Source organism: Hemitrygon akajei, chromosome 18 (assembly GCF_048418815.1).
Source record: "Hemitrygon akajei chromosome 18, sHemAka1.3, whole genome shotgun sequence".
NCBI lineage: Eukaryota > Metazoa > Chordata > Chondrichthyes > Myliobatiformes > Dasyatidae > Hemitrygon > Hemitrygon akajei.
In genome coordinates, this window is record NC_133141.1 from 33,487,733 (window position 1) to 33,512,751 (window position 25,019).

General features: G+C 50.2%; 1 protein-coding gene across 1 annotated transcript in view; it reads left to right on the top strand.

Annotated features, from left to right (window-relative positions):
- The first annotated feature begins 237 nt into the window (after positions 1-237).
- ankrd52a (ankyrin repeat domain 52a) overlaps positions 238-25,019 on the top strand; it is a 31,006-nt gene continuing 6,224 nt past the window's right edge. The window contains 31 exon segments of the mRNA XM_073071932.1: positions 238-282; positions 343-361; positions 364-425; positions 678-726; positions 729-755; positions 1,142-1,212; positions 1,574-1,774; positions 2,469-2,523; positions 2,526-2,555; positions 2,932-3,027; positions 3,030-3,076; positions 3,357-3,569; positions 3,731-3,743; positions 3,746-3,808; positions 10,095-10,209; positions 10,455-10,537; positions 11,181-11,298; positions 11,657-11,725; positions 12,814-12,954; positions 14,913-14,975; positions 15,775-15,886; positions 17,231-17,302; positions 17,721-17,922; positions 18,508-18,595; positions 19,931-20,048; positions 20,906-21,125; positions 21,257-21,344; positions 22,366-22,449; positions 22,634-22,779; positions 23,920-24,002; positions 24,371-24,453. Of these exon segments, the coding sequence (XP_072928033.1) occupies positions 238-282; positions 343-361; positions 364-425; positions 678-726; positions 729-755; positions 1,142-1,212; positions 1,574-1,774; positions 2,469-2,523; positions 2,526-2,555; positions 2,932-3,027; positions 3,030-3,076; positions 3,357-3,569; positions 3,731-3,743; positions 3,746-3,808; positions 10,095-10,209; positions 10,455-10,537; positions 11,181-11,298; positions 11,657-11,725; positions 12,814-12,954; positions 14,913-14,975; positions 15,775-15,886; positions 17,231-17,302; positions 17,721-17,922; positions 18,508-18,595; positions 19,931-20,048; positions 20,906-21,125; positions 21,257-21,344; positions 22,366-22,449; positions 22,634-22,779; positions 23,920-24,002; positions 24,371-24,453 (2,876 nt within the window).

Sequence of the window (25,019 nt, forward strand, 5' to 3'; positions counted from 1 at the left end):
AGTATAAAAGCTCTTTCCATATTCTAATTTCTCCCAGATTCTACCCCTCATCCACACATGGGGGACATTTCACAGCAGCTTATTGACTCACAAGCAGGATGAATCTGGGCATCTGGGGGGAACGCATGCAGTCATGGCGAGGGTGTGCAGACACCACACACATACAGATGTTAGGGTCGAGGGCAAGGGAAGATGGTGGGGATAGGTTCTTCCCTCCCTTCCTGGGCAGCTGTAGGAATGGAGTGCTGGGTTAATGGTGCCACGGCTGAGACTGGGAGATTGGTGAGTTTGGAGATTGAAAAGCTGAGATAGGAGAATGACTGTGTGTTCTCTCGCTCTTAGGCACCCCTGATCCAGGCCATCTCAACCGAGATCGGGAGGAAGTGAAGTCGCTGATAAACAGGAGTGAAGACATCAATGAATTGGTATGTGGAGCTGCATACACTCACAGTGTGATGGGGAGAAGAGCGAGGATGTGTAGTGAGGACATCAGTGGGATGTGGAGACCTGCACACTCTGGGTGGTGATGGCCTGAGGGAGCAGGTGGGGAATATGTAGTGAGGTGGAACCATGGAGTGGGATAGGAAGTGTGTAGCAAGGACTGGAGTGTGTGTTGACTATATGCAGCACTCACCCCACCATTATGATAGGTGACTAATGCCTGGCTTTGTTCTCAGGACCAGGAGAAGCGAACACCACTTCATGCAGCAGCCTACCTGGGCGATGTCAGATCATTGACATGCTCATCCAGTCAGGTAAGGCTCTGTCACTCCAGAACCCCTCCCCAACACTTTTCTACTCCCACCATACAAGCCCCCTGACCCACCTGTGTGTGTGTGAGACCTGTGTCTCTCACCCTCCCCCACCCCTGTCGTCATATATCACCTTTGACTTTGACCATCCTCTCTGCGTACTCCACTGCCCCCAGCTTCATGCATATATGGTCTCCCACCAGTCTGTTTGCCCCATCCCTGGACTCCCTCTGCACCTGCTTCCACCAGTCACTCCCCCTCCCTCCTCAATGCATTTCCGAGACCACTGGGCACAAAGTCTGTCTCAAGCCCTCTGCTGCCTGATTGAATGTTCCATCCTGGTGAGTGCACTATTACCCAGTCAGACCCAGCCCCTCTCTGTCCCACAGGAGCTAAAGTCAATGCGAAGGACAGCGCCTGGCTGACCCCACTGCATCGCGCAGCAGCTTCTCGTAACGAGGTAAGGAACCCTGTTCTGCCTCTGAGCCAGCACTCGCGTCAGTGGGGCTCATTGTGGGAGAGAGAGACATGAAAAAGGGTGCGGAGGGGGTAGAGGGAGGAAAGATGGGGGAGAGAAACTGTGGGGAGGGGTGGAGGAGAGGAGGGAGTAGCAGTGAAGGGGGATGGAAGAAAGAAGAAGTGCAGAGGGAGGAGGGAGCACCACAGAGGTGAGGGAAGAGGAAGAGCTGTGGGAAGGGGAATAAGGAGTGCCACGGAAGTGAAAGTACCAAGCAGTGCCCGCAGTTTCAAGGGAGGGAGTGAGCTCCTGTGTATTGATGTTTGATGGGTGGTGACATTCCCTCCTCCCCACCACCCCACAGCGAGCTGTGAGCGTGCTGCTGAAGCACTCGGCCGATGCCAATGCCCGGGATAAGTTCTGGCAGACTCCTCTACACGTGGCCGCTGCTAACAAGGCCACCAAGTGCGCTGAACTACTTCTGCCGCTGCTCACCAACGTCAACGTGGCCGACCGTACAGGGCGGACAGCACTTCACCACGCTGCCTACAGCAGTCATCTGGAGGTACCTGGCGAGCCTGCCGGGGGGGGGGGGGGGGGGGGGGGGGTGGGATGAGCAATTGGGATATGGCGTGAGAGAGGGGTCCTGTGAGGTGGGGTTGGTGTTTCTCTGCGCTCGCTGTCCTTGCCCTTCTGGGTAGGAAGAGATGCATGGTTTGGGAGATGCTGTCGCAGTAGCTTGGTTGAGTGACTACAGTGGGTTTTGTAGACTGCATTTACTGTGTGCTGTTGGTGGGGCGGGGGTGTTTAGAGGGCGTGGGATGGGATGCCGATTGAGTGAGATGGGCTGCTGATTGAGTGAGATGCCTTTTTCCCAGGTGGTGTCAAGCTTCCTATAGACGGTGGAGAGGTAAGGTCTGTGCATGGACTAACTCCACTCCAGTTCCCTCTCCATCCCTGTTACTTCTCCAGAGAATTTTTTCTACTGTGAGCAGGATGAATTTATGGAATTTTCTCCGAGGTGGGGGATGTTCTGTGGCAGATCTACTGCCCAGTGAATATTTTATTTCATTAATTAGCGAGTGAAGTGCGGGAATTCTCTGTCTTGCTCACCCACATTCTGACTGTCTATTCCCTGAGGTAGAGAATGACGTGGGAGAGCTGTTTTTGTTCCTCACCCCCTTCACTCTGCCTCTTCCCTGGGGTAGGGAGTAGTGTTACCTGTGTTCCATCCCCCTTAAACTGCCTGTCTGTTGCAGATGGTACAGTTGCTGTTGAACAAGGGGGCTTGCGTCAGTGCCTGTGACAAAAAGGACGTCAACCCATTCACTGGGCTGCCTTCATCGGTGAGTGTGGGGAGTTTTAGACCTGGTCTGGTGCTTCATCCCTGTCTGTCCCAGAGGTGGAAAACATCTGTGGGGTGAGTGTGACCATGTACTTCATGTTTCTCCTCCCCCGCCCCCCTTTTCCAGGATCCATGACTGGGGGCGGCGGGGGGGGGGGGGGGGTGGAGAGGAGAATGAGGTGTTTCTTGATCACTGTTCCAGCCTGAGGTGGACGGGGACTTTGGGGAATGGGCTGATGTGTTGAGGTGTACGTGGCTTATCTTGGGGGTCTGAGGCTGCGGGGGTGAGATGAAGTGGTTTGCTGTAAGTGGTGGGGGGGGGGGGGGTGGGTCTGGAGGATTCACTGCCCATTGTTGATCTCTGCCCTCTGTTCCAGGGCACCTGGACGTGATGAAGCTGCTGCTGTCCCGTGGGGCAGTGCCAAGCTGTAAGGATGTGAAGGGATACACCCCACTGCATGCGGCTGCCTCCAGCGAAAGTTTGAAGTGGTGAGGTACCTGCTGAAGCTGGGTTTGAGGTAAGTCATGTCATTCCTCACCCTCGCCCTCACTCCTCATCCCTCACCTTCCCCTCTCCACACCACACCCCCTCCCACCTCCTCTCTATCCCCTTTTCATCCCTCATCTTCCAATTCAGCACTCCTCCATCACCCCTGCCTCCATGCAGTCCTTTCCACACCTCTTCCTCGCCTTCCATCACTCTGCACTGGCCTCGCCCCTCCCCTCTCCCCCCCCCCCCCCCCCCACCCTGCACATTTGTACCCTCTCTTCCTTGGCTGAATGTCTGTGTTGATGTCCCCAGATCGACGAGCCCAATGCCTATGGGAACACAGCCCTCCACATTGCCTGCTACACTGGACAGGACGCCGTGGCCAATGAGCTGGTCAACTACGGGGCAATGTCAACCAGCCCCAACCTCCTGGGTTTCACACCGCTGCACCTTGCTGCTGTCTCCACCAACGGAGCTCTGTGCCTGGAGCTGTTAGTCAACAATGGGGCCGATGTCAATGTTCAGGTGGGTCTGCAGCCCTCTCCCCACCGTGCAGGGTCTCGACCCATCAGCTCCCCCACTGATCTTGGGGTGTGTGGTGGCTGGCCTAGGGGATGGCAGGTGGCTGTGCTGACACCGCAGGGCAAGGTCACCCCCCCTCTCTCAGTCATCTCCTTTTCTTCCAGAGCAAGGATGGGAAGAGCCCTTGCACATGGCTGCGATCCACGGCAGATTCACTCGATCTCAAATCCTCATCCAGAATGGTAGGTCTATGTTGTGTATGTGGCCTGGCTACACAACAATGCTATTAATAAAAACGTTGGAGACGGGAGCTAAGTTTCATGGTTCTTTACTGGCAGAAACTGAACTTCAACACATGTACAGATCAATACGCGCCTAATAACGCATGCTCAATATGCGCCTAATAGTACATTCAACGACGTGTTACTAAAATATAAAGCAGTCACTTATACTGTAGGCTATACGGTAAACTCCTCCCCTTTTATTTTAATAGTGTATCAACTTTTTTTTACTGGGGCACTATGTTAAACAAATATGTTACCCTTAACATACAAACGTCTACCATTTGTTCACCTTAGTAACTTAATATCAAATTATAACAAAGTAACATAATAATATCAAATTATAACAAGCCTTTTTTTAAACTTTTGGTCTAAGACCTATTTATAACTCACCTCTCGGGGGGGGGGGTGTCTTCTCTGCCTTTCTGGGTAACGTCTGTCAATAAACTTGTTTGTTTTAATACAGATTTCCATATAAAAGTCATGAAAGTTGACCTCTGAGCATAGGGAGTTAAAAAGATGTGCGCCTCCAACTCGCTAAGAGTTCTAGACAGCAGATCGCCTCCATTATAATGAAGACTCCTCTGTGCAGCTGTCCTAGATATATACGCATCTTGTGCTTCACTTGTCTTCCTTACCCATATCTCATTTGTTCCAACTGAGTTAATTACACAGCCAATCTCGTATTCTCCTTAGATTCCAAATAGATAGCCTGACCTTTATGATACCATCTCTTATCGTAATATAACTTTCCCAACTTCTGTTTGTGCTTCATATCTTTGTGCTGGTGATTCAGCAGGAGTGCTGGGAAGATGCTCAGGAGAAGACGGAGATGCTGGTCTTTTCAGAGATATATCTTATTGAGAGCTTGCAGATCTTCCATTATCTGCTCGTCTGTTAACAAGTAATTTAACTGGCAGGTGCAGGTTTTCATCTTTTGTCTGTAAAGGTGGCCCCCGTTTTTTGAACATTTGCTTTACGACAGCTCGCTGTTACGAAAGACCTACATTAGCATCTGGTTTCGCTAACCAAAGGATTTTTGCTTTTACGAGAAAAAGACGCTGCTTTATATTTGTGTTTACTCCAAGAAAAACTACCATGACCGTGAAGCCTTGTGCAGGCAGTTGTGTGCGCATGCGTGTATGTGCTGATTTTTTTTCCTCAAATCAATTTTGGCTCACTGTCTTCCCGATTTTGATAAGTGAAACTACACCGTACATACAATATTTCTACTTTATATTTATCATATCATTCCTGCTTTTACAATATGTTAGTGTTATTTTAGGTTTTATGTGTTATTTGGTATGATTTGGTAGGTTATTTTTTGGGTCTGGGAACGCTCAGTAATTTTTCCCATATAAATTAATGGTAATTGCTTCTTCACTTTACAACATTTCGGCTTACAAATGGTTTCACAGGACCACTCTACCTCTGGATAGTGGGGGGAACCTGTATATTGGAACAGGGTCATTAGGTCTTCTCCTTAGTTTCCTAGTCATTATTGGCTTTACCTCCATAGAGTCTCCTGTGAGTTCCATTGTTAGCCGCTCACTCTCAATCATCTTTTTCTTTTCTTCTAATTCAATCTTTTTATCTTCAAATTCCTTCACTGCTGCTTTCTTCTCTTTAATATAATTCCTTTCCACTTGTTCTGTCTCCAGTTGCAGATAAAGCTCTGCATTTCGTATTCCTTCCTTGTATTGTTGATCTAGTTTCTTCATCCTTTTCTGATACCCCTGCAAAGTGCCTTCCTGTAACTACTGTAGCCGTCCTCTGAGAGGTGTCAATTTCTCCTGGTACATCTGCTCTTTTACTTCCAGGTAGTCTTCATCATCCTGCTTATTGGCAATATCTGTCTCCCTTGCATCCTCTGTATCTTCATCCGAGTCGCGGCCACGGATACTGCGTTTGTCCTCATCATCGACGCTGTCTAGCTCCTCCTCATCGTTGTAATAGTCGACAGTGGTTGAGAGGAGAGCTGAGGACATCTTCACTGCCGAGCTGCCCTCCTTTGTTGACACATCTAGTGCCTTGATGGTGTGCCAATCCAACTGGATTTTCCTGAGCCTTTCACGTCCCAGCAACGGTGGTCCTCCATTTTCCAGTACATGGAGGTTCAGCTGCTGTGATTTGTCTCTGTAGGTCACTGTCACTTTAATTTTACCTTTGGGACGTACTCTCTGTCCTGTATAGTTTAGTTCATTTTAGAGGTATGTGAGAAAACAGTTGTTTGTAGTCGTGTACAGAGATCACTGTTAAAGCTGAGCCTGTGTCCAGCTCCATTTTCAGACTTGCGCCCTATGTTCTCTCTAAGCTTTGCGCGTGTGAGTGCGCACACATTTTTCAACCAGCGTACAAAGGAAATTAATGTGCGCACAAAAGGTTAGTTAGCTAAAATAATGTAGTAATTAATAATTATACTTGTTGAAATTAATCTTTTAGCTAAATGTTTCTGTTAACTAGTTAGTCGGCTTTTCAAATACCACAATGCACGTCACTAATTTACGTTACCCTCGCCTTTCCTGTTCCGGTTTGTACAGCTGCATCACGGTGGCAGCCATCTTTGGCGGACAGTGTTTATATCGTAAAGTTTACAAAGATCTGTTTCAAACCCTGTAGATAGCTTACTAAGTTTTTATTGAAAAAAAATTGATTTACTATGTCGAATTCAAAAGAAGCGAAGGGTGTGAAGCGCAAAAGAACTGCAAATTTGTTTAAAGTTGAATGGCTTAACAAAATAGTAGAAACTGCTGCACCGAAAGTTCATTTTCTAGCTGAAAATACTGTAATAGTTTAATGATTTCAAATTTTCTGTGCAAGGAAAAAATTAAATCCAAACTGATTTCAAACTTTGCTCAAATGGTGGCACTTGTACTTCAAAATGAACAGTTTTGTGACCTTGCACAGTTGATGGACATTGGGGAAACCTTTCTTGTGTCTAGTGTGGACTGTGAGCGAGGTTTTAGCCTAATGAATCAACTCAAAAACAAGATGAGAAATCGTTTAGGTGAATGTCACTCGGATATGTTAATGAGAATCAAAAGCTATCAATTGGATGGAAGTTCTATTCGTCTATATAGAGTTTACAAAGAATGGGTAAATGCCAAAGACAGGAGAGAGAGAAAAAAAAAACTGAGTGACTTAAATGTGTATGTTGTTATTCTATGTTATTATGTCAAATACTTTGTAAACCTACATAAACTGTGCCATGTGCGCATTCAGTGCGCACATACTTCTGTCACAGGAAAAAAATTTGCACAACATAAGATTCTTGCGCACACTGACTACTAAAAATTAGAGGGAACATTGCTCATGCCTGCCACTCGTGGAATGATGCTTATTAATTTTCGATCATCTGTCTCTTTCACGTTGTGAAGATGCAGACAAGACAATTCACTTTCGTCTGAGTCGTTTTCATCAGAACTGCATTCTTTGTCTTTAAACAGGTCATCAGGGTCATGTGACATGTTCCCACAACGGTAGTATTGTTTACTAGCTTTGCATACTCTGCCAGCCTGGCCCTGTTTGCCACAGTTTCTGCATTCTTTGCCTTTAAACCAACAGTCATCAAGGTCATGTGACATGTTCCCACAATGGTAACATTTCTTTCCTTCATTTCTGCTTAGTGACATTTTATTCGTAGCATATTCGAGATTTTTGTTGTATCTCTGAAGCACCCCGTGCTGCTGTTTCCGTTGATACTGCAATGTTCAGCGTCTTCTCGAATGTAGGGTCTTTTTCACATGGGAGCTTCTTCAGTGTGGTTTCACAGTGTATGCCACACACTAACCTGTCCCTCAATGTGTCTGATAGACCAGCTCCAAATTGACAATGTTCTGATAATTTGCGCAATTCAGCGCAATACTCAGCTTTCATTTTTGCTCTGATTCGGTTTGTGAAATTTAAATCTTTCAGCAATGACCAGTGGCTTGGGATTTAAATGCTGTTGGGGAGTGTCTACTATTTGCTTGAATGTTTTGTCAGCTGCTTTTTCGGGGGTTAACAAGCTCCATAGCAGCCCGTATGTTTTTGCTCCTATTAATACTGAGTAAGACGCTGGCTTTCTTTTCATCATAAACACCGTTAGCCTCACAATATAACTCCACTCTCTCAATGTAAATTGTCCAGTCTTCAATGCCACTATCAAATGCTGTAATGGTTCCAGTCATCGCCATCTTTGTTATGTTAATTTAGCCCTGTTTTCTTTTTGACTTGTGTGTCCTTTTTGCTAGCGCCACGAGTGCACTCTGTCTAGATGTGTGTGTGTCACTCCTTTTTATCTCCCTTCTGGGGCAAGCAGACCCTCGGCCCCTGGGGGTCAGCGCCGGCTGTGGTCTCAGCTGGACGTGCTGCGGCTCCAACTGTGTCTTTTGGTCTCCCGGCGTTCCTGACCTCGGCTGCTCCCACTTCCTTTCAGACTCGCGGCCTTGCTCTGCCTCCTTCTCCCGTTACTTGCACTCTTCCTCTGAGCATCGTTATCAATTAAAACACTGCGTTCCGATACGATGTAGGTTCATTAACCTCATCGCTAATTTGTTGTGTATGTGGCCTGGCTACACAATGAGGCTATTAATAAAAACGCTGGAGATGGGCGCTAAGTTTCATGGTTTTTTACTGGCAGAATCTGAACTTTAACACACAAGTACAGATCAATACGCGCCTAATAATGCATGCTCAATATGCGCCTAATAGTGCATTCAACGATGTGTTACTAAAACAAAGTACAGTCGGCCCTCCTTATCTGCGAGTTCCGCATCCACGAATTCAACCAACCGTGAATCGAGAAAACCCGGAAGTGCTCTTCCAGCACTTGTTGTTCGAGCATGTACAGACTTTTTTTTTCTTGCCATTATTCCCTAAACAATGCAGTATAACAACTATTTTACATATCATTTACATTGTATTAGGTATTATAAGTAATCTAGAGATGATTTAAAGTATATGGGAGGATGTGTGTAGGTTATCATGGATCGGGATCGAAAAAAATCGGAAGTTCTCTTACTAAGTAAGTCGGAACAGGTACATCTGGTATTATTTAGCGTCAGTTAGTCAAACGTTTGTCTTAGTATATAGTATATATTTTACCTTTCTATGCATATAAAATGCTTAAGAATGTATGTTTCAGTGCCAGGCTTGGGAACGGAAGTTCCCGAGTTTGATCCAGTGACAGACTGCTATCGAGTGCGCTCTCCATTTGTGCCGGGTTGATGTGGAGGATCAAAAACTCAAAACTCCAAAACCCAATAATTAAACCACCGCGTTGCTTAATAATAATTGTAGCTTTCATTGGGGCAGGGCCTTTCTCCCTTTATCCTTTAAAATTGTTCTGATCGTTAACTGATGTAGCCAAACGCTTTTCAAATGACTGATGGCTTTTTACCTCTTTCCGATCGCTTTATTATTTCCACTTTATTTTCAATCGTGATCATGATTATTTTCGTGAACAGAAACACTGCGGATTCAGAGCTCCGCCATGGGGTCCTGATGTCCACCGCACTGAGACAGGTTAAATAAGGTCTGGGGTTCCGCTGGGTCTTAAGGTCCACCACATTGAGACAGGTTGAATAAGGGACTTGAGCATCCATGTTTTTTGGTATCCACAAGGGGTCCTGGAACCAATCCCTCGTGGTTAAGGAGGGCCGACTGTAGTCCCTTATTATACGGTACAGTCTACAACTACATCTATGGGATCAGAGACATGAGTGATGCAAGTAGGTCCTTTGGCCCAACACATGCGTGGTGACCCAGTTCACCAATCCCATTCACCCACATTAGGACCATGTCCTTCTACACCTCAGCCAGTGGACCCCCCCCCCCCATACTTGTTGGGGTTAAGTGTGTAGGGGACCCTGTGACCCTGTGTGTACACTATGGGGGTTCAGCATGTGGGGGAAATCCCTGTGACTGATCCCAGTTTCCCCATTATTGGAGTTAAATGTGTATGTGGGACCCTGTGTCTGAGCCCAATTCTCCTATTATTGGGGTTCAATGTGTGGGAAATCCCTGTGTCTGAGATCAGTGTGTCCATTATTGGGGTTGTGTGTGTGGAGGACCCTGTGTTTGAAACCAGTTTGTACATTACTGGGGTTCAGTGTGTGGAAGGTCCCTGTGTCCGATCCCAGTGTGTCCATTATTGGAGTTCAGTGTGTGGGAAATCCCTGTGTCTGAGCCTGTACTCCTGGTGGGTGTGGGTCTCTGAGGGCTGCTGTATGGAGGATGTTTTATGATGGTTCCCTTTCTCCCTCAGGCGGAGAGATCGACTGCGCGGATAAGTATGGGAACACTCCTTTACATGTTGCTGCTAGGTACGGCCACGAGCTACTGATCAGTACCCTGATGACGAATGGTGCTGACACGGCCAGGTGTGTGTACACTGTGCTGTTGGTGGAGGGAAGGAGAGGTACTGCAGTGCAACCTCACGAGGCACTTGCACTGAGGGAGGTATTGGTGGGTTTGAGGGTGGGTAGGACTGAACTCCCACTGGTGGAGGAGTCTGGTTTGGGTACGATGTGACAGGATGGTCGAAGGGGTGGGGTCTGCTATGGCTGTGATCGAGAAGAGGCTGGGTTAGTGTGTGTGTCATGTAAACATAGTGTTGTGTTCTCAGGCGAGGAATCCATGGGATGTTCCCCCTGCACCTGGCCGTGTTGTACGGGTTCTCAGACTGTTGTCGCAAGCTGCTCTCCTCAGGTAAGTAACCTTGATATTATCTGAGGGAGTGCTGTGGGAGGGGCGATAAGGAAGGAGAGTCACGCTGTGGGAGGGGCTGTGAGGTGGGTGTAGCGCACTGTAGGAGAGACAGTAGGGAGGGAGCAGTGCTCTGAGGGAAGGGCAGTAAGGCGAGAGCGGTACACTGGGAGGGGCGGTGAGGAGGGAGTGCCACGCTGTGGGAGGGGCGGTGAGGAGGGAGCGCCGTGCTGTGGGAGGGGCAGTGAGGAGGGAGCACCGTGCTGTGGGAGGGGTGTGGAGGAGGGAGCACCGTGCTGTGGGAGGGGTGTGGAGGAGGGAGCACCGTGGTGAGGAGGGAGTGTCGTGCTGTGGGAGGGGCAGTGAGGAGGGAGTGTCGTGCTGTGGGAGGGGCAGTGAGGAGGGAGTGTCGTGCTGTGGGAGGGGTGGTGAGGAGGGAGCGCCGTGCTGTGGGAGGGGTGTGGAGGAGGGAGTGCCACTCTGTGGTAGGGACAGATTGTTCCCCAAACAGTCAGGAGATCTGTAGAGAGGGTGCAGGCGATGTCTAGTGGGAGGAGATTGCCTGTGTTATTGACTACAACCTTGCTGTGAGTTGCTCCGCCTAACACCTCTCCTCTGTGTGAACACCCCCCCCCCCACCCCCCAGGCCAGACATACAGCATCGTCTCGTCATTCAGTAACGAGCATATTCTGTCTGCTGGCTTCGACATTAACACACCAGATGACCTCGGCAGGACCTGCCTCCATGCTGCTGCTTCAGGGGGGTGAGTCACACTCTCTCTACTTGCTCTGGCTGGGTAAGCCTTCCCCTTTCACTAAACCTCCTAACACCAGCAGCACCTTAGTAGTTACTAGGTCCTCTTGCCTCTCCACTTCTCAGGGGCCTCTGAGGATTCCATACCCGCCACCCCCCCACCCCCAGTTCCTGGCTTCTGAGGGCCCCCTACCCTCCCCCCTCCATCCCAGGCCTCCGAGGGCCCATTCCCCTCCCTGCCGTACCCTTCCCCGGCCTCTGCTGGCTCCGCATCCCTCTAATGCCCATCATTGCCCTCCCCCTGCCACCATTGCTTTCTTTTTTTCCCTCCCATTCCTGCTCCCTCACTACCCTGTTCTTCCTTGCAGGAATGTTGAATGTCTAAACTTGCTGCTCAGCAGTGGTGCTGATTTCACAAGGGAGGACAAGTTTGGAAGGTGAGCCCACAGGGCGGGTTCTGTTGTGGACACTGTGCTATAGCCCCATTGGGATTTGTTTCACTGAGGGCAGCTTTGTTGGGAGGTATGCATGGTTGTGCACATATTGAGGCTTTGTGTTGGGGGGTGCGGCTAGGTGGTGGTTGGTGTCTCATGGGGTTCCTCTGGGGAAGCAATGTTCAACGTAGGGAGCTGGTTTGTTTCTCATCCACCGTGGGATTACAGGGGACTGGGTTTTGAGTAAGGTATATCTTGGGGTGACAGTTTTGCTATCCCTGTTAGGATCAAAAGATTGGCTATTAGGAGGTTGGGTTGAGTATTGGAGTTGGCACTCCTTCATGTGGGATTCAGTTTTGAGGTTGGGGTTCACTTTAACAGTGTAGGTCTGTCTTATGATCTGTGTTTAATTTCGGGGAGGAGGTGGTAATGATGTTTCAGTGAGGTGTGATGTTTTGGGGTTGGTGTTGTGGCTGGGAGTTGCCCTAGCCCATGGTTTATGGAGTAGCTGGTGTTCCATGCTTTGTGAAACATTAGGAATTGGATGTAGTTTGTGTGGTGGGGATCCATCTAGGATCACGGGAGGTTCAATTTCACGGTGGATTCAGTTTTGAGGTGGGGTTGAGTTTCAGAGTGGGACCATGCGTTGGGTTCAGTTTTTGGGACGGGGTTGAGTTCCAACTTAGGATCGGTATGGGGTTTAGTTTCATGGGGGAGGTTGAGTATCAGTATGGAGAATCATCTTGGGGTTCAATTTTTGGGGGGTTTCTTTGTGTATTGGAATGAGGATCTAAAGATCACGGTGTTGGGTTGAGTTTCAGAGTGGAAGTCCATCTTGGGATTAGTGTGGCCTAGAGTCTCAGGCTTGGGGGTTTGGCCAGGAGTTGCCAGCACTGGTTGTTGGTGGGTTGTCCCATACACTGGGATTTGGACAAAATCTTGAAGTGGGGTTGGGGAATTCACAGGGGTGAGATTTCTGGAGATGACTTTGCACTAGTGCCTTCAATTCCACCCCCCCCCCCCCCGTGGCGTGGTCTGACATGGTATCTAATCTCCCCCCTTTTCCTCCTCCTCTTCTCCCCCCCCCACAGAACTCCTTTGCACTATGCATCTGCCAATGGCAGCTATCAATGTACGGCGACCTTGATCACAGCGGGGGCCAGTGTTGGAGTCTCGGACGTCAGGGGCTGCACTCCATTGCACTACGTGGCTGCTTCTGAGGCATACAGAAGGTACGACACCCCTGGGTAGGAACTGAGGGAACCTGCCTATGACATTCACCCCAGGGTGGGTTCTAAGTGGCAATGGAGAATAGGTGGTCTTCCTGAAAAGTTGAGCTCATGCTGGGAGCATTGCCCCTAGTCCCAGTTGCCTTCTTTCTAGAGGGAATGTCAGAGGGTGTGGGGTGCTGGAGTGAAGGGCTCTTCCCAGGGAGAAGGGTTGACCAGATTGGGACCTGTGTTCATTGGGGGATTGAAAGGCAATCTGCTTGGAACATCAGCTCCTGAGGTGGGGCCCTGGACTGCGTGGGTGGTGAGAAAGTGCTTCCCACTGAGGGGGACACAGTTTCAAAATGGTGGTGGGGAGTCTTCAGGTGGAGACAAGAAATTCTTTGTCTGAGAGGCTGCTGGTCTCCTGGAATTCTGCTGAAGGCTAAATTATTGGAAGCGTTGACAGATTTGGGATATAGATCCCTGTGAGGTAGGGAATTGAGGGCTGTGAGTACTGGCATAGAGGGGGAGGTAAGGGCTGAGATGGGTCAGCCACAGTCTTAGAGAATGGTGGGGCAGGCCTGAAGGACCAAATATTTTCTTATGCTGAAGGCCTAGACAGATTGGTCAGTACAGAAACAGATCCTTCAGCCCAGTTGGTCCATGCTGACCAATATTCCCAACTAAGCCAGTCCCATTTGCCTATGCTTGGCTCATAACCCTCCAAAACTTTCCTATCCATGTACTTGTCAAGGTCCCTTTATATGTTAATGTACTTGCCTCAACCACTTTCTCTGGGAGCTCTTTCTATATATGGACCACCCTCTGGGTAAAGAAGTTGCCCCTCAAGTTCCTATTGGCTGTCCCATCTTACCTTAAACCTGTGCCCTCCCTGTGTACCTCATGATTTTATACACCTCTATAAGGTCACCCTTCATTTTCCTACACTCTAATGAATAAAGTCCTATGTTGCTCAATCTCCACAACTCAGTCTTTCAAGTCCTTGTAAATCTTTTCTGCATTTGTTTCAACTCAAAACTGAACACAAGTGTGGCCTCCTTAATGTCTTGTACAACTGTAATATAACATCCCCACTTCTGTACTCAGTAACCTGACTGATGAAATGCCTTCTTTGCCATCCTGTCTACTTATGACTCCACATTCAGTGAACCATGTACCTGTAATTCACTGCCTGCAAGTCTCTCTGTTTTACAACATTCCCCAGGGCCCTGCCGATCACTCTGGAAATTCTGCCCTGATGTGTCTTCCCAAAAAGCAACACCTTGCACTTATCTGCTGGCAGTGTTGGGTTATTGGAACGGGTAGGAGCTGAGGCTGGGGTCAGAATGGCTAGTCTCTGGTGGAGGGGCTGAGTAGCCTTGCTCCGCTGCTGTCCATGTTTGTGTGGGTAGTGAGTTTGGACTGGGTAGATACCAGCCTGATTCAATCCACCAAGGGGTGTTGTGCCCAGCTGCCACCCACACCCCAGAGACGTGGGGTCGGTGGGTGATTTGGTGTGTGGGTGTTGCAGTATGGCACACTTCAATCCCTCTTAAACCTCCCTCCCCGCCACTTAACCAAGAGACAGTGGAATCAGATGTAGCAGAGAAACTGGTCCTTCGGCCCATTGAGTAGGTGCTGACCATCACCTACCCTGAACCCATTTCACTCCTCCCACCCCCACACCCCCCATGTTCCCACAGATTCTACCCCTCACCGACACAGTGCAACCGATTAACCTACACAGACCCTGATGTCATTGCCATGTGAAAGGAAACCAGAGCACCCTTGGTCACAGGGAGAGCGTCCAGCTTCCATGCACGGACATGGGCATAAAGATGAGGACAGGCACATGCACGTCCAGACACACACTGAACATTGGATTTGAAGTTGAGCCTGGGTTTACCCTCTGCACCACTGTGCTGCCCCTCACAGGGTTTACTGAGTAGACTTCATATGTGACCCATTCCACCTTCCAGGAGTGACCACACCACACACAGTGAGGAGGAACTGCAGGAGACAGGAGAGAAGGAGGCCTTTTTGTAAGTATAGTTTTGGCTAGAGGCAGCCACACGCAGTAAGATGGGATGGGGAGTTTATAAATGGACAGACCCCTCTGGTGGGATGGGGCGTTTATAAATCGACAGACCTCTCCAGTGGGGCAGTGAGGTGGGATGGGGAGTTTATAAATGGACAGACCCCTCTGGTGGGATGGGGCGTTTATAAATCGACAGACCTCTCCAGTGGGGCAGTGAGATGGGATGGGGAGTTTATAAATCGACAGACCCCTCTGGTGGGATGGGGCGTTTATAAATCAACAGACCCCTCCAGTGGGGCAGAGAGTTGGGATGGGGAGTTTATAAATCGACAGACCCCTCCAGTGGGGCAGAGAGTTGGGATAGGGCGTTTATAAATCAACAGACCCCTCCAGTGGGGCAGAGAGTTGGGATGGGGAGTTTATAAATGGACAGACCCCTCTGGTGGGGCAGAGAGTTGGGATGGGGAGTTTATAGATCGACAGACCCCTCCAGTGGGATGGGGAGTTTATAAATGGACAGACCCCTCTGGTGGGATGGGGCGTTTATAAATCGACAGACCCCTCCAGTGGGGCAGTGAGGTGGGATGGGGAGTTTATAAATTGACAGACCCCTCCGCTGGGACAGGAAGTTTATAAACTGGCAGACCACTTCAGATGGGACAGTGCTTGTACATCGATAGACACCCCCCATCTCATGTAAAAGTGTAGACAGTATGACAGAACAGGGTGTGTGTGTGTGTGTTTTGATGAGACTGATTACATTGACTGACTGACTGCTAACACTGATCTCTGCACTCCCACAGCTGTATGGAGTATTTGCTGGACCATGGAGCAGATCCTTCCATACCAGACAAACAAGGTTACAGTGCAATACACTACGCTGCCTCCCATGGGAGCAAGCAAGGCCTGGAACTGGTCAGTATTCCTTCTCTGCTTCTCTCTAACCTGAAAAAACCTGGGATGTTGGGAGAGATTGAGCAGATCTGGTCCTGTAGGGTTCAGAGGAATGAGAGGAGATGTCATCAAGGTGTCTGGCAGAGGGTGGGGACTCAACATGAAAAGTGGGGTGAGGGTATTTTTTTCCTGATTGGGGAGTTTAGAACCAGAGGTCATGGTCTCGGAATAAGGGGCAGAGAGTTGGGGGATGATGAAGACAGAGATTGATAGATTGCTGGATTTGAATAGGCTGGCTGTTGATAGTAGTGCTGAGGAACAGTGTCTTATTGATTCCAACATAGAACAGTATGGTGTAGGAAAAAGCCCTTCAGCCCATGGTGTTGTACCAAACTAATTAGACTAACCAAATTAATCCCTTCAGTCTAAACGAGGTGCAAGGTTCCCTGAATGTAATGACACACGCAGATCAATAGATTAGTGGCCCTTTGATCCACAGTGTAATGTTGAACTAATTAAGCTAGTGATGCCTAATTGCACTAATTTCTTCTGCCTCAACAAGGTCCACGATTCTTCATCTGTATGTATATCTAAGAGCCTCTTAAACATCCCCATTGTATCTATCTCCATCACCATCCCTGGCAGCACATTCAGGCACCCACCACTCTGTTTTTAAAAAAAAAACTTGCCCCTCACATCTCCTTTGAACTTACCCCTCCCCACCTTAAATGCATGCCCTCTACTATCAGATCTAGTATCTAGTTTCAGCGCTACGGGAGAAAGATACCAGCTGTCTACTCTGTTTATGCCTCTCATAATTCTATAACCTATCAGGTAGTGTTGGAAGGAAACTGATAGGCCAAGTGGCCTGCTCCTACACTTGCCTGCCTGTCTGTCACGGTCTCAGAAGGAGGGGCCAAGATGTATAGAGAGGATGGTGAAGCAGTTGATGAAAGAAGAGGCCAGGGTGCAGGTAAGGCAGGTGAAGGAAGTGGTAACTGGAGTGGGGGTTGTGACAGTCCAACTCCCTCATTTTCTTTTTCTCCCCCCCCCCCCCCCCCCTTTACCTTTTCTGAGTGCCTTCCTTCCTCTCTCTTGTTCTGGCAACTCTAAGCACCAAACTAAATTTTTGCCTTTAATGCACAATCTGCTGGAAGAACTCTGGGTCAAGCAGCATCTGGTCGACAGTTTGGGTCGAATCCCTGCAGAACTGAAATGTATTTCAATTCCTCTTCTTTGCCCGACTCCCCCCTTCATGCTGCTTGACCTGATGAGTCCCACCAGCAGGTTGTATATTGACCAGATTCCAGCATCTGCAGTCTTGCGTGTCCCTTCTGATTATCTGCCTAACTTTTCCTTCCTCAGATTATGGAGACAGCCATGGATTGCTTGAATGAAGGGGAAGGTGACTTCTCTGTGAGCCCTCTGCACTTGGCCGTAAGTAACCCAGCAAATCCCTTGTGTGAGTGATTTATGGGTGGAGAGCTGGGTAGGGTGGATGATGGAGAGGAGAGGGTGTAACCAGGGTCAAGGAAAGAAGAGGGTTATGTTGAGAATCTATAATCCTGCACTTGCCACACTGGGATTGTATCCTTCTATGGTATCTCCCTCTCTCCCTCTGGTGTTTCTTCTTTCATTTTGTACCCTCTGTGCTTCACTCTTTCTCTCCTTTCCCTGCATTTCACTCCTTTCAAACTCCTCCCTCTCCCTCCTCTGCACTTCACTCCCTTCTATCCCTGCCCTTCCCTAAACCATTGACTCACCTGGTCTGTTGAGTGTGACTCCTTGCTGACCCAGTAACCTCTAGCCCCAGGGTTGTGACCCTTGCTGACCCAGTCACCTCTGCTTAACCCAGGCATACAGCGGGCACCATGTGGCACTGGGTGTTCTGGTGGAGGTGCTGGGGACCCCGGATGTGAGGGACTGCGATGGACGCACACCTTTGTACGTGGCCGCCAAGTGGGGCCACACAGAGTGCGTGGAAATCTTGACCCGGCACGGGGCGTCTATCCTGGTACCCGAAAGGCTCACCAAAGGGACACCACTGCATGCTGCAGGTGAGCCAGGGCTGGCATAAGTGTGGCAGAGGGTGGGAGTTTATGGGGTGAGGTTGCAGGGAAGGGTGAGAGTTTATGGGGTGAGGTGTAGGGAATGGTAAGGAAGGGAGGGAGTGAGGTTAAGGGAGGATTGGGTTGAGGGTAAGGGGATGGCTAGGGTTAGTGGTGAGAGATTGGAGGGTATGAGCGGACAAGCAGGGATGGACTGATGGTGGAGGTGGGTAGAAGGAGAAGGGTAAGGGGCTGGTGAGTGAAGTCGGGTGGTGGAGTCAGCAAGGGGACTGGGCATGAGGTGAAGGGGAGTGTAGGCATGGTGAGCGGTGGGGGGTGGTAGGATGGGGAGGGGATGAGGCTGAGGGTTGGGAGATGAGAGTGGCTTGTGCAGTCTGTGTCAACCACTCCCCGCACCTGTTCTAATATCCCAGACTCTTGCCCTGGGTGCTATTGCTCTGAACAGCCCCTGTAATTGAGTGCATCTGCTGGAATCAGGCACAGTCCTTGAAATCGGCTTGTTGGTGCTGTGTATAATGTAGTCAGATGTGTAGTCGGCTGATCCTGCCTTCCCTCTCTCCCAATGTTGGGCAGCGGCAAGTGGTCACACGGACTGTCTGCATGTGTTAATCGATAGCACTGAGGATACTGACGTATTGGACACGATGGATGCTCACGGACAGTAAGTGTGCTGTACAAACCTCTCCCTGACATGTTCTCGGTACTGCACAAATGCTTCCCTGACATGTTCTCAGTCCAGTTTTGGAACAGGAAATTGAATGCCTCACTCCCCCAACATTCACACAAACTTCCCACTCTCCTTTGCCCTCTACTCTGCCCCACCCACTGTACCCTCTGATGCACCATCAATAACTCACGCTGAGACTTAGGAAGTGAGATATCGGCTTTTATTGACTGAAGAACAACACTACATCCTGGGAAAATGAGGGAGAGCAGCAGGCCACAGTCGCCTTTATACAGGGGTCTGTGGGAGGAGCCACAGGGGCAGTCAGCAGGGTCTGTGGGAGGAGCCACAGGAGCAGTCAGACAGGTATATCTAGTTCACCACACCCTCCCTGGATTTCACTCCCTTCCCCACTGTTCTTGCACCCTGCCCAGTTTTTCCAGCCTTCCCTCTCCTGCCCTCCTCCCACACTGCTCTCCTACCACCAACCAATCCTCTGTAGATCATATGAGATGTGCTGAACCCGGGCACAATTTTCGTGACTCTGGATCCTTGTGGCCGAGAATTGTCTCTGTTCTATGACAATAATATCCCCAGTCACAACAATATTTATCTTCTCTTCCCCCCTTGTACGGCTCCCTGAACCATGTTTTTCCTACAGCCCCTACTCTCATCCTCACAAAGAGCAATAATCTCAGACCTGTTGGGCAAGCTCAGGGGTTGTGACTCCTCCAGCACTACCTCTGGGCTGCCCCGACCTACCTCACTGGCTGTCTCAGCCTCTTATCCCTGGCCATAGACTGAATGTGAAATATTTAATCTACTTGGTGCGACTGCTGTCTGAAATACAGTGTCCAGGCAACTCTACCCCTCTCTGATGCAACACAATGTTTGAAGCTCAGATTCTAGGTTTTCAAATTCAAGCCTTAGTCCTCGAGCAGTTGACACTTGCTGTGGACGTGGTCACCAGGAACTACAGCGGGGTCCACCAGCTCCCACATCATGCAGACGCAACACATCACCTGAGCCTGTATTATTACTGTATTTAATTTGTTTTGATTTGATATCTTTGTTATATAAAACTTAATACTATATATAATGAAAAAGCCTCACCTGTTCTTACCTGCTACTCACCAGAGCCTCTACCTCTTCCTTCCAAAGCCTCCTCTCTCCCCACAAGATGTTGTTTTTAATGGCTCCTGCTCTGCCAGATCCCACTCTGTCACTCCGTTGTTCCCTCCCCAAGTATTTCCCTTTCTCTCTGCAGCAGTTGCACGCACTCTTCCTCCTCTGGTATTTCACCTTCTCAATCCCCTGCACCTTTCCCCACAGGACACCTGTCATGCTGGCCGTGACGAACAGTCACGTTGAATGCATCCACCTGCTGCTGGAAAAGGGAGCATCGACCGACACTGCTGATAAGCGAGGGCGGACAGCGCTTCACCGAGGGGTGAGTGAGGGAGAAAGTCCTTCTGTGCTCCATGTTTGGTGGGATAAGGACAGGAGGAATGTGGGTGGGGGGTGATGGAGCTATATGTGTGCACACTCCCCACTGACCCAGTGTACACTTGCCACCCCCACCAGTCCCCTACATATGCTCCCCACCCGCACACGCTGTCCCCGTGTACGCTCCCTGACCCCCTCTCGCTGTCTCTTGTATACACTCCCCGTTGTCCCCTGCGTACCTTCGCCATCCCCCCACCATTACTTTGTATATTACCTCAATGTTTGAATTCACAAAGTGCAACATCTCACACTTGCCATCTCCCTGCCCATAAATCCCACCAATTTATATCCTGCTGAATCTGTTGACAGCCTTCCTCCCTCCCTGCACCCCTACCAGTCCTAGGATTCAGCAAGATGTAGACTGGTGGGATTTATGGACAGGGGAGATGTCCCTTGTGAAAGCAGTGGAGGGGAGGACTCCACCAGAGACGTCGACTGTTTATCTCCATCCAAAGATGCAGCCCAACCTGCTCAAGTTCCTCCAGCGTTCTGGAATTACACAGAATGTCGGAGTATCTGGCTCTGGAACGCCCATCCTTGGTGCTCCCTACCCAAGATCCCTGGCACTCCCTTCACACCCTTGGGACCCCATACCCGGCTTCAGTGCTTCCTCTCAGAGACTGCCCCTGCCTTGTCCCCACCCTCCCAGGACCCTCAGTACTCTTCCCTCCAGGACACCCTACCTGCGCAGACTGATCTCCCTCCCCTGGAACTCTCCCTCCTCCCTCTAAACCTTTCATTCCCTGGATCCCCTCCTCACCATTACTGCTCTTCCCCTCTGACACTGTATTTCCCCCTCAGGCAGTGCAGGGATGTGAGGAGGCAGTGGCAGCTCTCCTCGACCACCAGGCCTTCGCCCTCTGCCGGGACGTAAGGGGACGGACACCTTTGCACTTGGCTGCTGCCTCCGGCCACCCCGCTATCCTGGAGGCTTTGCTGCAGGCAGCCCTCTCCACAGATCCGTTAGATTCTCTGCAGGATTACAGCGGTTACACACCTCTGCACTGGGCCTGTTACAAAGGTGGGTCTTCTTCCTCTCCCTCCTATCCTTCCTCTTACCCTTCTCCCCTCCCCCCCCCGGCGGATTACAGTGGTTACCCACCCTTTCACCGGTCGAATCACTTTCTTTCCCCATCCTGCCCTGCGCTACAGGTCATGAAGACTGCTTGGAAGTACTACTTGAACACGAAATGCTGTCTAACCTCGGGGGAGAGCCTTTCACTGTGTTGCACTGTGCTGTGTAAGTACTCAGTCCCAGTTCGCGTGATTCCTGGTACCTGGGGCTGTCCCATCAGTATCCATGTTTGTTCTGGAACAGGCACTCCCAGTCATCATCCAGACCTCATTCCAGCCAGCTCATCCCTTCCGTTGGGGAGAATCGATTTTTGTCTCTCAGCTGCACGTTATTCCATCAGCGCTGTGGGAGTACGTCAAGAAGCAGAGAACAGCCACTTGGTCCCCTCTCTCCTGTCGCAACATACAATATGATAATGGCTGATACCCCCATTGCCTCTTACATCCCACTTTCTCACAACCCACAGTTCCTCTGATCACTAAACATTTATCTCCCTCGTCTTTAATCTTCTCCACCACTTACAGGGCTTGGAGGTGTCGTGAGAATTCCAGAGATTCCCCTCCCTCTGAGAAAAATCCTTCAACTCAGTTAAAGGGTTGGAGGTAGTTACTTCACACTGTGTCCCCTCATTAGAGACTCTTCATCTGGTGAAAACATCTCCTCATTCCCCTGTCCTGACCCTCAGGGTCTGAGATGTTTGAGTCAGGTTACCCCTCTTTCCTCTACACTCCAAAGGAATACAGGTATAATTTCTTCAGCCACACACAAAAAGCTGGAGGAACTTAGCAGGTCAGGCAGCATCACGGAGGGAAATGGACACTTCAAGCCAAGACCCAGCATTTGCAATCTGTGTCTCCATCTTGATTTCTTAGCCACTGGTGAATTCTCGTACCAAGGTTCAGCCTGGTGAATCTCCTCTGCCTGCCTCTATTGCCCACATAAATACGGGGACTGAAACAGTGCCCAGTACTACACTGGGACCTGGGTGGGAATAACTGGCAGACTCCGCTCCCTGCCACCCTGCATGCTTGTCCCACTCTCCAAAATTGAGGGCCCTATGTGTTTGTGACTCCCAGCTTTCTCAGCGAGCTGTCAGGAAGGGCGACCCCTGGGGAGTCAGGTTCCATCTCTGAGTTCGTCCCCACCCCCACTCTCTCCCCTCTCACTATCTCCTCCCCTCTTCCAGAATTAATGGACACGACAGGACTGCTGAGATACTGATTGACGTTCTGGGTGCCAAGATTGTGAACAGCCAAGATGCCAAAGGAAGGTGAGCAAAGATGATGGTTCTCTGGGAGGTGATGGGGGGAGCACCTGCAAGGGCAATGAGGAAGGAGTGCTAAGCGTTGAGAGGGGAGGGGAGGGGTGGGTGGCGGGAGAGTGCTATGCGGAGCAAATAAGGTGAGCAAGTATCATGAGCCAACACTATCCACTAACTCTCTGTCCCTCCACAGAACCCCTCTGCACGCGGCCGCCTTCTCCAACCGGTTGCACTGCCTGCTGCTGCTGCTCAGCCATGGGGCCCAGGTGAACGCTGTTGATCAGGCCGGGCGCACGCCACTGATGTTCGCAGCCCAGAATGGTCACTGCAAGATTGTAGGTGGGTAGGGTGGGAGCAGGGTGTTGGGGTGGTGACTGGGTGGGTGGCATGAAGTATAGTGGAAGGTGACGGTGGGGATGGGGTGTTATGGTTGTGGATGGGTCAGGGAGGGGGGAAGATGGAAATGAGATGGGTAGGTGGGAATGTGGTGGGGTGTGGGGGTGGGAAGGATGTGTAGAGGTGGATCAGAATGGGTTAGGATGAGGATTGATTGTAGGGCAGTTTGAGAGTGAGAACGGGTTGCGTTGGAATGGGGTACAGTAGAGTGAGGGTCAGGATAGGGTGTGACTAGTGTACAGGTGAAGGTGGGAACGGGATATGTGTGTGGGTGGAGAAGTCAGGGTCTGCATTAAGGGTGGGGAGGTAGTGTCACAGAGGGTATTGGAGACGTAGGAATGTCAGTGGAGAGCATATGTGGATGGGTTCTTGGCTTCTTCCCAACACATAGTGAATGTGGAGTACATGGACTAACTCCACTCGGGCAAGTGGGGAGTGTTCCATCACACTCCTGACCTGTGGAGAGGTAATGTGGTGGATGTGGAGTATATGGACTAACTCCGCCCAGGCAAGTGGGGAGTGTTCCATCACACTCCTGACCTGTGGGGAGAAACTAATGGATGTCACGTGGTGAATCACTACTACAGGATCCCCAGCTCCTGACAGGGATTTAAAAGGCTAGTCCTGTTCAATAGCCGGCCGGTGTTGTAGTGGCATCTGCACCACACTTCGAGCCAACTGGTCCCAGGTTTGAATCCAGCCGGCTCCTCGCACACTTTCCATCCATGCTGGGTTGAGCATTGAGCTAGTAACCAGCCTCAAAAAAAGATAAATGCTAAAGAAACGGCAAAATTGCTGCCTGATGTACCTCAAGGCGCAAAGAGGAACAAAAAATCCTGTTCAATGGTCAGTTGTCATACCCAAGCAGTCAACGGTGGGAAACACATCTGTGGGAGCTCCATTTAAACATCATAGATGAGATTCCTGCAGGGACACCTTTACTCACAGACTGCTATGTGGATGGTGTGTTCAGTGAGTTGGCCACAGACCAACTTTGTGGGTGGGTTGGGGGGTCTGGATGATGTGAAATATGATGTAGACATGGGCTTTGATTTTAATCAAACCCTTCTGTGTCTTTTACAGAGATCCTGCTTCAGAGAGCTGGTGCGGACTTGACGTTGCACGATGTCAACAAGAACACAGCTCTTCATCTGGCCTGCAGCAAGGTGGGGTGAGGGTGTGGCTGGGAGCTCTGCAAGTCTTGGCTGCTCTGAGGGCAAGTGGGAATAAGGGTGGGCTGGATGGAATGGTGAGTGGGTGGGTAATCCTGGCTGCTACTATAACACAGAAACCCAGCAGACACAGACGATCAGGTGGTGGATAGGGGTGGCTGAAGTTTAGGACAGGATGAGCGAAGAGATGGTAACCAGGGTGGACAGGGAGGTAACAGGAAGGGAGGGAGACTCTGTGAATTGGCTGTTCGTGGACCAGGGACCCAGGTATTAGGAGTTGGAGGAATCCTCAGCAGGATGAACCTGGAATTCTTAGGGGAGGGAGGGAATGTAACAGTCATTCTCTGTTCTTCTTCTCACAGGGCCATGAAATGTGTGCCTTGTTAATCCTCGGGCAGATCTGTGACACTGGTCTCATTAATGCAACCAACAGTACGCTTCAGATGTAAGTACAGGCTCTTCCCTGGCCCCCATTCACTTCTCCCCTCCACAGTTCCCCTTTCTCCCCACTCACTACCCCACACTCTTTCCCTCCCACTCTGTGTGATCCCCTACCCATTTCCCCCTCTTGATTTCTGTCTCTCTTCTTCCCCCCCCCCCCCCCCCCGATTTTTGCCCTCCCCAAAGGTGTGCCCCCCCCCTCTTTCAAGGGAGCCTGCTCCCTCCTTTTTACTTCCCACAGCCCTCACTGGGACCCCTCTTGATTTTATACACTTTGATTCGAACTTCCCTCAGGCTCCTTGCTCTGTGGAATCCCCCTCCCCCCCATCTCTCCTGGAGCCATAACCTTCTCACATCTCGCTGACTCTCCATCTCTGGTGCCGTCACTGTGAGCTGGTGACCAGAATCGGGCATGGTGCTGGCTGTGGCTCCACCACCCCCTCCCTCCTCTTCCAGCTCACCCCTGTCCTACCCCCTTGACTTGTTGGCAGGCGACCATGGGATTCCCCATCCCTGATTTAAAGCCACCCTTCACTTCTCACTCCCCCATCCCTTACCCCCTTCTGGGTT